The sequence below is a fragment of the Amphiprion ocellaris genome, chromosome 3 (genome assembly GCF_022539595.1).
Source record: "Amphiprion ocellaris isolate individual 3 ecotype Okinawa chromosome 3, ASM2253959v1, whole genome shotgun sequence".
NCBI classification, from domain to species: domain Eukaryota; kingdom Metazoa; phylum Chordata; class Actinopteri; family Pomacentridae; genus Amphiprion; species Amphiprion ocellaris.
Genome location: NC_072768.1, coordinates 11,570,942 through 11,583,467, shown reverse-complemented (window position 1 = coordinate 11,583,467; position 12,526 = coordinate 11,570,942). Strand labels below are relative to the sequence as shown.

The following is a 12,526-nucleotide window of genomic DNA, read 5'->3' as shown; positions in this document are numbered from 1 at the left end:
GCAGTTGGTGTCCTTTAGTCTGACATGTGCGGCTTCAAATTAAAACAGTGTCTCTGGTCGTTTTTACTGATGTTTCATTTATTGCCAGCATTGCAGGTAAGTTATCATTCAATCAGCATTAAGTCTCCAATAAACCAGTATTATACAATCTGACAACATTCATCCGCTTGACACGGCGTTTGAACACGGTCGAAAACTGTTTGGCTTCATTCTCCAAACTGCACACCTGCATTCATTCAGTCATTCATTAGCCAGTATATATGCAGTCCACTCCCGACAGTGGGCAACCCCGTGGCTCCTAAAGCCACACCCACACAGTCATACCAACATTCCTAATAATAAAACAAAGAGATCATATTTTGGCTCCAACAAGTGCACTATGAGCTCATCCAGAGTTTACATCTGTTTACTTCTCTTCTGCTCTCTGTGCTCGCATACACTGCATTTTATACAGCTAATTTCCCAATAAAGTCACTCTCATTTGCATATTTTCCTGTTTCTATTGTCAGGCCACAGAATGAAACAGTGACTGAAATGCAGCCCGTTAGGACAGCATGTTAACCAGCAGCCATTTAAGAGCCATTTCCAAGCTGTGTCTCTGCGCCACTAAACTACAGATTTTATAACAACAATGTTGTCTGACAAACTCACCACACAATAAGTTGAAAATAACAGCTGTGCAATATTTCCATGTAAAATGATCACTCAAAGAGAATGTTAGAAGCAACAGAGAGACCTGGTCTATCATAGGCGCAGAGAGAGTCTTCTTCCTGAAGGAGGCGTGGACAGCAGAGGCTCAGCTGCATTTAAAATGACAGACACTAAGACCACCTGCTTAGAACACATCTAAAACCAGGGGTTATACAGTCATGGTAAAATTAACCATCTATACAAGATTTTTAACTAAAAAACGAAAAAAGCACCTTCTGTTGATGCGTTGTTTTTTAATAAATTCACTAACAAGGGGCACAACATGAGATCCTTAAATGTTATATGCTGAAATTTAGAAATTTTTCCAGGTTAATGGTAAATATATTGATGAAATATATTCATTACAATTTCTTAATAACAAAACTTTAAGTGTAAATTCTCTCACATACATCTTCTAGTCTAGTGAAATAAGAGGCAATAATGTGTCATGGTTTTAATGATTATAGGATTATTTTAACAATTTTAACAATCTGTTCCTCCAATTACAATTAAGTATAATTTAATTGTTTTACTGCCTGCTATATTTATGTACTTTTCCAAACTTAGATTCCTCTTTAAGATAATAAATCGAATGATGATGCAAACTAAAAATGTATTGTTCCTTATTGTTCATGCAGCCAAAGCCTGGTATATACTGTATCTTATTAGCAATATATGGTCATTTTTTGAAAATAATTCCCAACAAATGCACCACTACTCCTGTTTATTACTTCTGTTGCTACAAACAGCAGTGCCCAGCTGATCTGTTATCAAGATTAAACTGACACATTCTTGACATTGATCCATATTTCTCTTTTTGACAATAGTAAAAATATGTCTGCTGTTGGGATGTTAATGTTTAAGACACCCTGCAACAAGTTCAAAGCGGATCCATTTTCTCTGTGGAGAGTAAAAAGACAAAAGAACAAAACACCGTCACTCTTCGCTGATGCAGAGGAATTGTCAGTTTCTCCTTGGACCTCAAAACCGCAGGTGCTGCCAAAAATATCTGATCTTACAAATGCACCATTGTGTCAGAGGCTTGTGATGATATTAGGACAGTGAACTGCTGTGCACCACCGAGCAGCTAAGCGTCCACGTACAAACTTATTGGGTAAGACGGAACCGCTGGGTTACAGACGGCTGGCCAGAGACATGCTGGCAGGGAACACTCCGAATGACAATGATACCGATGCCCTCTGCAAACCAACAGTTCATGCTGAGGCAGCACTTTAAGATCCATTGAAGTGTCAGAAGCAGGGAATTTATTGCTCAGAATAGGTGATTTAATAAATGAAGTGACAGGCTGTAATCTCGTCTTTTATCACCTTGACAGAATGCAGGGCTGCTTTTGATCATTGTTGTGCTGTTTTGGGATCACATGGCGTTATGTGTTTAGTTTTAGTGTATATTTACAATAATTTATGCATGAGAAGCTGACTCTTGCACATAAACTCCTCTTCATAAGCGCTGCCTTGCTTTACAGTCACACCTGGCTGCTTGGGGTTCGGTGGTATGATATAAGACATGTCAGCTGCAGTTTTACAGCCAGTGTGGAAATGTGAAGTAAATCCCACTCAACCACAACCACCTCTCAAACCAGAAGGCTATATCTGCTAATACAGCACAGAGAAAAGTTGGTGTTAGTGATCTCAAACTTCTACCTCAGATTTTGACAATAGATAACAATGCACAGCAGAATATATAAAAGGCAATTAATTTGTCCTGACATTTTTACGAAATGAACTAGAAATTAATATAGCTGTAGCCTCAAACTGGATTTAGCTTTAATTCTTATCTTTATGTATTTATGTTTGGACATTATTGACTCATTTTTCACTCACATTTAACTACAAGTTGACAGATCCCCTCCCAACGAGTCTTTTATCAGCATTAGGACCTTGTTTGTGTGCACTTGTGTTTGTAGTCAGAGTGAAAATGTATAAATTACTTTTACTTTCTGTTGAGTTCAGCACTATTGGACTTCAGTGGTATTTGAGTACCTTTCTCACAGAAGGCTGCGGGAAGCTGAGGCTAGAATAGATTGCAACTGAGTTTCATTGAAACTCCAGAGAGTCTTGCCAAGGAGATATTCATATTGAAAATGCCTAGCAAGGCTTTCTTTTATGTATGTCCAAGAAATGCATAACAAGGGAATATCCCTGTAAAGGATATAAATGATGACGCCATCAAAACCTCGTCACGCATATTCTTTCTTTAGAATTGAACGTAAATAATTATCGAGCCTGTTATGTTGTGACAAACAACACTAAACTGCCAAGTCAGTAAACTGAATGTAAAGGAGAGCCCTCAGTTTTTTTTTATGTTTTCTTGTAACTTAGGATTAGATCTTGGTGGCTTGTAGTGATGAAATGAGAAATACTGGGGAAATAAATATGGATTGGTGATACTCTGGAGGAGCTAATTCCTGCCATTAATTACAGAGAAAATTAGATTCAAAAACTACAATATTATCTGAAATATGCTGTCACAATTTTATATTTAGGCCATTAAAACAAAAAAATAAAGCCAAAGAATATTTTACTTATTTGACCAATATATTTAGTTTAGTCAGTATAAACGGTTATTGTTTTTCTTTTATGTACTAACAGCACAGACTGCTTCAAAGTTAATGAAAATTTGCACTACCATTTCATCTTATAACAAGTTGATGTAACCACAGCCTTAAAGATGGTGTAGGTTGTATTTTTTTGGGTTGTACGCAAAAATTCCAGATGAACATTTCAGGATATTGTAATTCAGTTTGTGAGGAGGCTAGATTCCTGCACTTTCGCTTGGTTCAATTTTCGGGCCTCAAAAAATGTACCTTGTGATTGGAGACTTTGGTCAGTAACAAGACATTTCAGACCTGATCAGATGAGATAGCACTGAGAGCAACAAAGTTCACCTTTGGATGTGGGTTAAATGAGTAAACAGAGGATTTTCATGCAGGAGAGTGTTGGCTCTGATGTGAAGCCAAAAATGGATGTTGAGTTTTGACTTGACTCTTTTTACACATGTTCCCATGCTCCTCTGATGGGATGGGCACAGGGCAGAAAGAGGATGAGCTATAAGAGAAAGGCCATATTTTCTAATTGTGGAATTTGTTTGTTTGTCTTTTTCCCAGATTTCATCCTACTGCAGCTTTCAGACACAACTGTAAAAACAATACAATGCTTTGTTGCATCAGGGTAGTGTTTAGGAACACTATCTAGTATAGAATTGTAGTTTCTGCACCTTGTGGGTTTTACGGATAGCATTAGCTTCTACTCTGTATGGATGTGAGGTTTTCCCTGCAGCCATGCATGCTCTATGTTAACCTTTTTGCTTGCTCGTGGCGTTTGCTAATGTTGCACGCCTCTGAAAACAGCCTAGCCTTTAGCATGCTGCTGGCTGCCCTTGGCTGCATTGTTGAAGGGAGCAGCGTGTTCGGATGTGAAGCCTCCACTCCCTCCCCAGGATGGCAACCAGCCACTCCACTGGGCTCTGCACATAATGGCTCCTGGCCTGCTCTGTGATTGTCTGGAAATGTGATTTTGATGCACTAAACAGTTTGTGTGTGTCATGAATGATTAGCATCCTTGTTGCAGCTGGTCAGATGTGCCAACTCTACAGATAACACTGGGATGCGCCGGCGTATTTTGTGGCTGGCATGTTAATATATGAGCGTTTGACCCTCAAAGCTGAAACACATCTATAGCTGGACTTGCATAACAAAAGGGTCAAATAATTCAATGGAGAAAGGACATACAGTGAAAACATGAATAAGAAAAGTTTGTGCTCTCTAGTCCTTATGTGCCATATGACAAATATAGTTCAAGTGAATCTCAGTTTCCTGTGAGAATAACAAAATAACCTTTCAAGGGAGTCCATTAAACAGCTATTAGTGAAGAAGTAAATCAGGATAAAGAGAGACCTATTTTCCTTTCCAGGCCTGCTTACATTAACATTTAACAGGAAGGTGTGTCTGCTCAGTGATCTTCTGCTAACTGGTTCCTCCCTCTCTGTTTCACCTCCAGCACAGAGGTTGTAGAATTCACCAACCCAGTGGCTTTTGTTCCCTCTGTCTTGTAATCAATGCCTTCCTCCACTGTTAAGTACTCCAGTTATTGATGTCTCCACACTGGCTGAACTGGGACTGCAGCCAAGCAATGTGAGTCTCCTGTTCCAGGGTGACTTCTCCTTGTCCGCTATTGGCTGAGCTCTGCAGGATCACAACCCTCCCTGAATATTTAAGCGTTAAGATCTCGTTGGCAGATAAAATGACATGTTGTGTGTTTCTGCCAAATATAGCAAACTTCACAGAAAACATGAAGTGAACAAACAAAAGGGGGGACAAACAGAATAAAAATATAATTTATGAAATTTAGACCAGTATGGTTTTGCTGATGATGTGTCTTTGGCCAAGCCATTTCCTAAAATATACCATAGGTTCCTATGAGTATTTGCCACCATATGCCATTGTTTTTCATTTATTTTCATGATATCAAAAAAAATGGGAAGCTTTACCTACAAGTCCATTATTTTTTGCAACATAATTTGAGCATTCAGTGGCCATTAACTCTATAATTTTAGGGTTTTCTTCACATAAGCACAGTTTATGTGCTCTAAATTCAGTTTTCATAATTTCCTTCCTTAAATTGTTCTTCACAGACTACAATTTAAAGTGTTTTAGCACACTAGTTTGAAAATAATATTTAAAATGTGAGCCTGCATGTTTTGAATGAAAACTGTTCACTGCAATTTTTAAGTTCGTAGTGATGAATGGAAACCAATTACTGCTTGGAAGGTATGAAATCAGTCTAAATTTATGAGTGCTGTTGAAAGCAGGAATATAAAGCACATGCTTTTTAGTTGCAGATGGTTTGTGTAATATTTTAATCAATAAACTCTCTCTGTGGTATTGTGAAACAGGCAAAACACCATATTTTCCGTGCTTTGAGACTTTCTTTACTGCACCTTGCCAATAAGACATGTAGATCAGCTTGTCATAGCTTTCCAGGTAAATGTGTTTCTATTGAGGGTGCCAACAAGCACTGAAAATAAGAAATTTCACACTGTATCTATGTTTTCATTCATCAAAATTAAGCATTGTCCCACTAGTTCTAATCATTCTAGCTGGAGCATTTTCAAAGTAGCTGCACTGGCTAATTCAAACAAACTGCACACTTTCATACAACCTTGCACTACAACTCTACCATCTGTGCCGTAGACCTCACCCTACAGCCAACATGCAGATACAAATTTTAGCAACTGTACAATCAGCTAAAACATGCAAAGCCACCCGCGGATGATACTCAAAGCAAACACTTGAGTTCTCTGACTATAATGCTGCTCTGCTTGTGGTGTGTTGTGTGTCACAGGGCCCCTCCCCAGGCTGGAACCTCAGAGCTGGAGGTCATTTCCCAGCAGGTAGAGGAAGAAAACCAGTGTGTGGCCCCTGTCCAGCTGGTCAGCTTTGCCTACAGAGACTTGCCTTTGGCGGCCCTGGACATATCCCTCGCCGGATCCCAGCTCATCTCTAACCCTGATGAAGAGGACAACAGAGAGGGGTGGGTCCCATAAATTCCGTCCTCCACTTTTTGTTTTGGGTTGGAAGTTTGGCCACAGTTAGTAATAAAAACCTCTTGAGGCAATTATGTAATTAATGAGCACTTGTAACTGTTGTAGCCCAAAACAGCAACCTCAGTGAGGTCACACAGAAAAAGAGGCACTGTATTCAGGGGATGTGAAGCTTATGATTTGTTTCTGAAACGACAAGAAACTAAGCACTTTAATTATCATTATTATCGCTTATCATTTAAATAGTTTCAAAGACTGCACGATTTGGGGAAGCTGGAAACAAATTAGCGCCACGATTATCAGTGAAATCTTTCTATAATTAATTTGTATACTAAAAAGCCCAAAATGTAATTAAATATTGATTGATGTTCTGGATATTTTCCCCCACAGGTAAGAAGATAGAGATATGGTGTTTGAGACATTGTGCCTTGCTTTTTGCATGAAAGTGCTATATTCATAATTAAGGCAGAATTGCAATTACTGCAATCTATAATCTACCCTGGCAGAGAAAAGCTCTGCCGTCACTCTCTCCATAGCTCGTTATTGCACATGGTAATTACACCTGGCGTATTGAATCATTCCTCATTTTATATTGGAGTCTGCGAGTCGAGGATATTTGGCAATGAATTTATTAGTGTCTCCGTGTTAAATGGACAATGTCTCCACTGATGTGTTCATTTCAGCTCAATGACACAGCAATTTCTCTCTAGCAGACAGGCTTCTGTTCACAATGTCGATTTCTGGCAGAAAGCAGAGTGTCGTTAGCACCATAGCTTTCCTGAAATGTCAGAGCCCCGTGGCGGTACTGTTTCTGTCCATGTGGTCTGTTTGTCCTGGGTTTCGTGTTGTTTTCTTATCACCACATCGCCATGCTGCAGGCCCAGCGTTCTCAGGACAGGACACACCCCTCCTACAGCACCCCTGTAGCAAGCGTCCATGGCTCTCCACTCAGGAAGCGTGACTCACAACCCTTTTGGCTCACTGCGATGCTGGCATCCATGCAGAAAAAGTCGACAAACAGCATAAGCTTAATTAGAGCATCCGGCATTTCGCCATTCAAGCCCATGTGTATCAGCTGACCGTGTCCGGCTGGACTTTGCCTGGTTTGGCCTGGTCTAGGCCGATGGCTCTGTGGGACAGAGGGCAGGGACAGATGGGTCCTGTCCCATACACCCACTCTCTTCTGTCTTTCTCATATCACTCTCTTGCTCGTAAAACAAACAGAAAACGCACACATAGCAATGCTCCGGCAAAGGGCAGGATCAGGCTGCCCGGCAAAATTACCATCACAGCGGGCAGTCTCATATGGCACCATATGATAGCCTGGTCCCCTGGGAGTTGGCACTGTGAGATGGAAAAGTCATACAGTGCCAAGACATGTCTCTGGAGGAATGAAAATTCTTTATCATGAAAAGTATGGGGACATTGATTGTGATCAGAGAAACACCCTGTTTAAAGACCGAGCTTGAAATATGCAGAAACGCTGTGAAGTCTCACCTGTGTGAGTGCTGCGGTATGTTCGATGACCTTTTCAGATTAGAATTCCTGATTTTCAGGTCAGTGACATTCCTAGACATACCTGTCATTACCCTTTCATGCACACAGTCGTCATTTGGAAGCTCTTTTGGAAAAGCAGCAGAGCCACAGGTTACGGCCGCCTTTGTGACTCACGTGTGTAACATTCAAGGAATGACATCATGATGGGATGTGTTTTCTGCTGCATGATTATAAATTAATCAAGGCGACCGAAGACCTTAGTGATGGAGCAATGAACTGACTAATCTATTTTCCTCTGTTGGCTCTGTAAAAATATTTTTCTCGTTGGAATGTAGAGTACCGTCATGGAGACTCTTTTACTGAGCTTACTGTAGGCTAATTTTAGCACTTTGTAAATGATTGTGCACAAGAATGTAAACCAGTGCTCCTTTCGTAGTGCTGCAGGCACTCTGTGCATCAGTTTTAGCCATTAGCTAGACAGTTAGCTTTCATAAGCTACTATGGCCATTCTTTCATCATAACTTACAGTATACATCTATTATGCCCTTTTCTGGATATGACTATATTATGTGGTAGCAGATATATAAGCAGGTACTTTCTAATATTTTTTTTTCCTGATTTGATTTGGAGGGTCTATATTAATTCCTGGCCACTTTCATATCCATAATCAGAGATAGGAAATAAAGACTCATTATTTGTGAAGTGAGTCAAAATCTTTGAAGCCAAGGCTTTGGTTTTGTTTCGTTCCATATGCCTGTGCAGAGAAAGAGCAGAAGAATACACACCAGAGATGCACATTTAGTCTCACATAGCAGCTTCTCATGGCTCTTTATCAGGAGACGTGGGTGATTATGTAGGAGGTGGATGTTCTTGCAGACCACAAGGGGCACACACAGTACTTGCAGATTCTGTGCAGTGGTGAGCTGGATGGAGTTATTAATAGATTTTTAGCTGCTCAATCTTCTTCAGAACTTGCTGGAAGGTCCAAGGTGAGGGTGGTGTGATTTTGCATCCATGACTTAATTATTGTTGGTTTTATTGTGTTGTTTTATTTTTAAGTTTTAAAAAATGGAGAGATTTCACGCTTTTTGCTATTTTTGTGTTTTTATTGTAGGAACCTAACCAACCTTGCAGCAGGACATTCCTACAAGGGACAATACAAAGGGAATGGAATAGACTAGTCCGCTATTTGTGTGTGTGTCAGTGCAAAGTATACACTAACCGACTGTTAAAATATTTTGGTACTTTCATTATTTTCATAGTTGAATCAAATTTGGAAGCTCTATTAAACTACTCTACTCAACTATTTGTCACAGATATTAGACATGGCATAAGCAAAACCCGTTGTGCTTAGCAACAGTGCAGCAGTAAGATGAAAAATCAACATTTTCTTCTATCGCTGACCTAAGTGACCTTATGACTAGGTGGAGCCCAGCCTCCTGCAGAGCATCTCCTGAGCTCATCCTGGGTTATCGTCCCCAGATGAGCTTGCTGTCCACAGCAGCAGTAACATATGCCGCTGATCTCCAGGGGCCAGACTGAGAGGTGTGAGGCGTTGCAGCAATGACAGATGGTTCATATGGGTCAACCTGCCACTTTGACTGGAAAAGAGAGGAGGCGGAGGGGATAAAGAGAAGGGAGGAATGGAGCAGATGACCTTCCTCCACACTTTCATTCACAAAGCTGCCTGCTGTAGATCACAAGGAAATGCCTCCATTGGAGGAATGTCATTTCTGCCTGCGTTGCGCAGAAGTGTGGGATTAACCCCGCGCCATGACAGCCAAAGTTGCAAGCTGATATACAGCGTTAGGTAAAATGTCAGATATTAGATAAGCATATGCATAATGCTCAGATTTCCCCGGTGAAATGAAGTTCTCCAGGCACTTTTCACTGACGGCAATGCATTAATATAGCAGTATGTCAACATGCACATAACCAAACCGAGGCTGGCAGTGCTCAAGGTTGAAGTAAGGTATAATAATTACAGAAATCCAGACTGGAGAATATAACTATGAAGAACGTTGCCAGAGTCTAGTATGAATCCTGGCAGCAGCAATATTTCATGGGGCTTTGGAACCGGAGCCATTGTACCTGTGCTATGTGGACAGATGTCTGAAAAGAGAGCAGGATTTCTTTTTTTTTCTCCCCTCTGACTCTATTTCAAACACACAGCGTAACAGTGCTCTCCATCAAATTGGCTCTCTTGCCTGGCACCATGTGCGACACAATAGATGACATTTGAGTGCAGGGTTTGAGGGTTTGTTAATATTCACAGACATGCAAAGTGTGAGATTGCTTTTTAGGCTGAGAGTGAGAGAGATCAAGTGTCCTGGTGAAAACCCATTTATCAGGGACAGCTTGTCTGCTGCTCTGCACATGGAGCCCCATCCATCTCCATTTGCTTAGTGTCTGTGGCCCATTTCACTGGCAAAGACCAGCGCCGAATCCCCCTCTGCTGGGCTGTATCAAGATGTAGGATGCAGGGAGTGAAGAGATGATAGCTGATTGCATTTTGAAACCACTGGACAGGGACTGGGAAGCTGCATGCGTTTCTCTCAAGATATTTTTTTAAAAATGTATTTGCGGATGTACAGTCTGTGCAATGCTGGATCCTAAACTTTAATTACTGGCACCTGTAATCGATTAGTCCTTTTCATTTGATTTGTCAATTTACCGCAAGAATTTGTTAATTGCCCAGGCATGAAACTGTAAAAGATTAATTGCAACGAGGAAGGAAATCTCTAAAATGTGCAATTGATTACCAATGATTACTTTATTCAGCATATTTATTGCTTAGCTGGTTTCCTCGCTCAGGGCTCCTTCGCTTCTGTTGGCTGTGATAACACAGATGACTCGGCAGCGGTTACACAGGAAAACATTTAATCAGTTGTTAAGTTGGCATTTGTCTTGATTTTTAAGCATCCTGTGCTTTCTCAGGAAATGGAAACTCTTAGGTTACAAAAATAAAAAATAAACAAGTGCATACAGTACATCGGGGGATTAAATGCCTCTTCGAGTGTGTGGAGTGAGTTAAGGAACAGGTGTAATGCAGAGCGCTTGAACAGTCTGAATGAGATGAAGTCTTCCAACCTCTGCTGTTCAGCAGCCTGCAGGCGCACAGTTGTGGTCCATTTTCCCCTGCCCGAGCCTGCTGAGTTCAGCAGATTGGTGTGAATTGGTTGAAGTTTATACTGGAGGAACCACAGGGCTATACAGTTATCAGAACAGAGGGAGAGAAACCGAGTGGAGACAGAAGACTGAAGTCGAGAATGTAATTCCACTGAAAAGCCGCTCCTCAGGACTCAAATGTTTCTTGCTGTCAAAGACCTTTACAAGATTTTTTACCTCTTGAGCCAGAACATCTGCTGTGAAAATAATCACTTACATGAAACTACATGTGAAAAATATACTGAGGTTGTAGTTTTTAAAACCTAACCAAGGCATGGCAGTGAGGTTGTTCAATAGGAGGCTCAGAAGGTGATTTTAAGGTTTGAGGAAGAATAAATATTTTTATAGCAAAAAGTAATTTTTTTGTTGGTTTTCTCTAGATATTTGTGTTTGTGTAATCCGTGATTCATAAAACTGTGAATGTGAAGTCTAAAAAATCATTACTATAATTACGCTTACACCAAATAATAACCTCACTTAACAGTCACTTTTAAACTGCTTGGAAATAGTGTTTTCTAGAAACAATTAACTTTTTTTTAACTAGAATTTGCAGGTATACTCACATTAATGAATAGCCACTGGGCAGGTGTGTGGGTCTTGTCCATGAATTTAATGGCTACCTTAACTATTTTAGTCTCATAGCATAATTAATGATGATTATATGGCAACTGCCACAGGTCTGAACTCCAGTGTGCTGGAATTTTAATCTGAGTAAAGTTACTCTGTTGTGAATGTGCAATAAAGACATCAATCAAGAGCTCCAATCAGTTGTTTAGAGGACTGGAGAGGCAGCTAGAGTGACACTATTTTAACCTTCCTTTGCAAACTTTGTGATGGAGAGGTTAGTGTATTCAGCTGTTTGTGGCATTTGTGTGTATTTGTGTGTGCTACAATCAATACCTCAGAGGAGTTGATGGACTTTCACTCATTACTTCTTAATGAATTTCACCCTTTGCAGCCTTCCCCTTTCTCTCCCGCTCCATCTGTTAACCCACGAACACACACAGACACACAAACAGAGCGCCACCTCTCTGGTTTAATTTCCATTTAACTTGTACCTAATGAGTTTACATTGTATTTTATCCTGTCTCAATTACAGGAGACAGTATAATGAAAGAGATGCTCCTCGTGATAGGATCCCCCATCTCAGTGAGAGTTACTTAGCTGGGGTTGGAGCCAAAACTCTGTCCAGTCTGTGTGAATGGGCCCCAGCAGAGCAACCAGACACTTTGTCCACGCCAGTCATTCCGCTTAATGTCTTTGTCCGCTTTGTCCGGCTGCAGCGGCCATCCTTCAGCCGGCATTATGTACAGCGTGCCATCACTTCCATCGCAGGCCACTATCGATCCGTCTCATGATCTAATCCCCTTCGCTCTGCGCTGCTGCCAGACGCGCTTCGATCTTCCCTCAGTGTGTTACCGCTGCAGCCACTGGCCTGTTGATGTCTTTATGAACCTGTCCACACTACACGCTACCCTGCATCTTTCGTTTCCTCCACACACAATGCCTTTAAAAGTGTGTGTGTATGCGTGATGTTTTCCAGTGCACGTGTATATGCGTGCATGACCGCTCCTTGAGGTATTACCAATTTCGATCCAAACCCGCCTTG

At 40.9% G+C, this 12,526-nt stretch overlaps 1 protein-coding gene across 1 annotated transcript in view; it reads left to right on the top strand.

Moving 5' to 3' along the window:
• The window catches only part of tmem266 (transmembrane protein 266), a 33,383-nt gene that overhangs the window by 9,847 nt on the left and 11,010 nt on the right, over positions 1-12,526 (top strand). Inside the window, exon 3 of the mRNA XM_023287790.3 lies at positions 6,054-6,242. Within this exon, the coding sequence (XP_023143558.1) occupies positions 6,054-6,242 (189 nt within the window). The remainder of the gene's footprint in view (positions 1-6,053; positions 6,243-12,526) is intronic.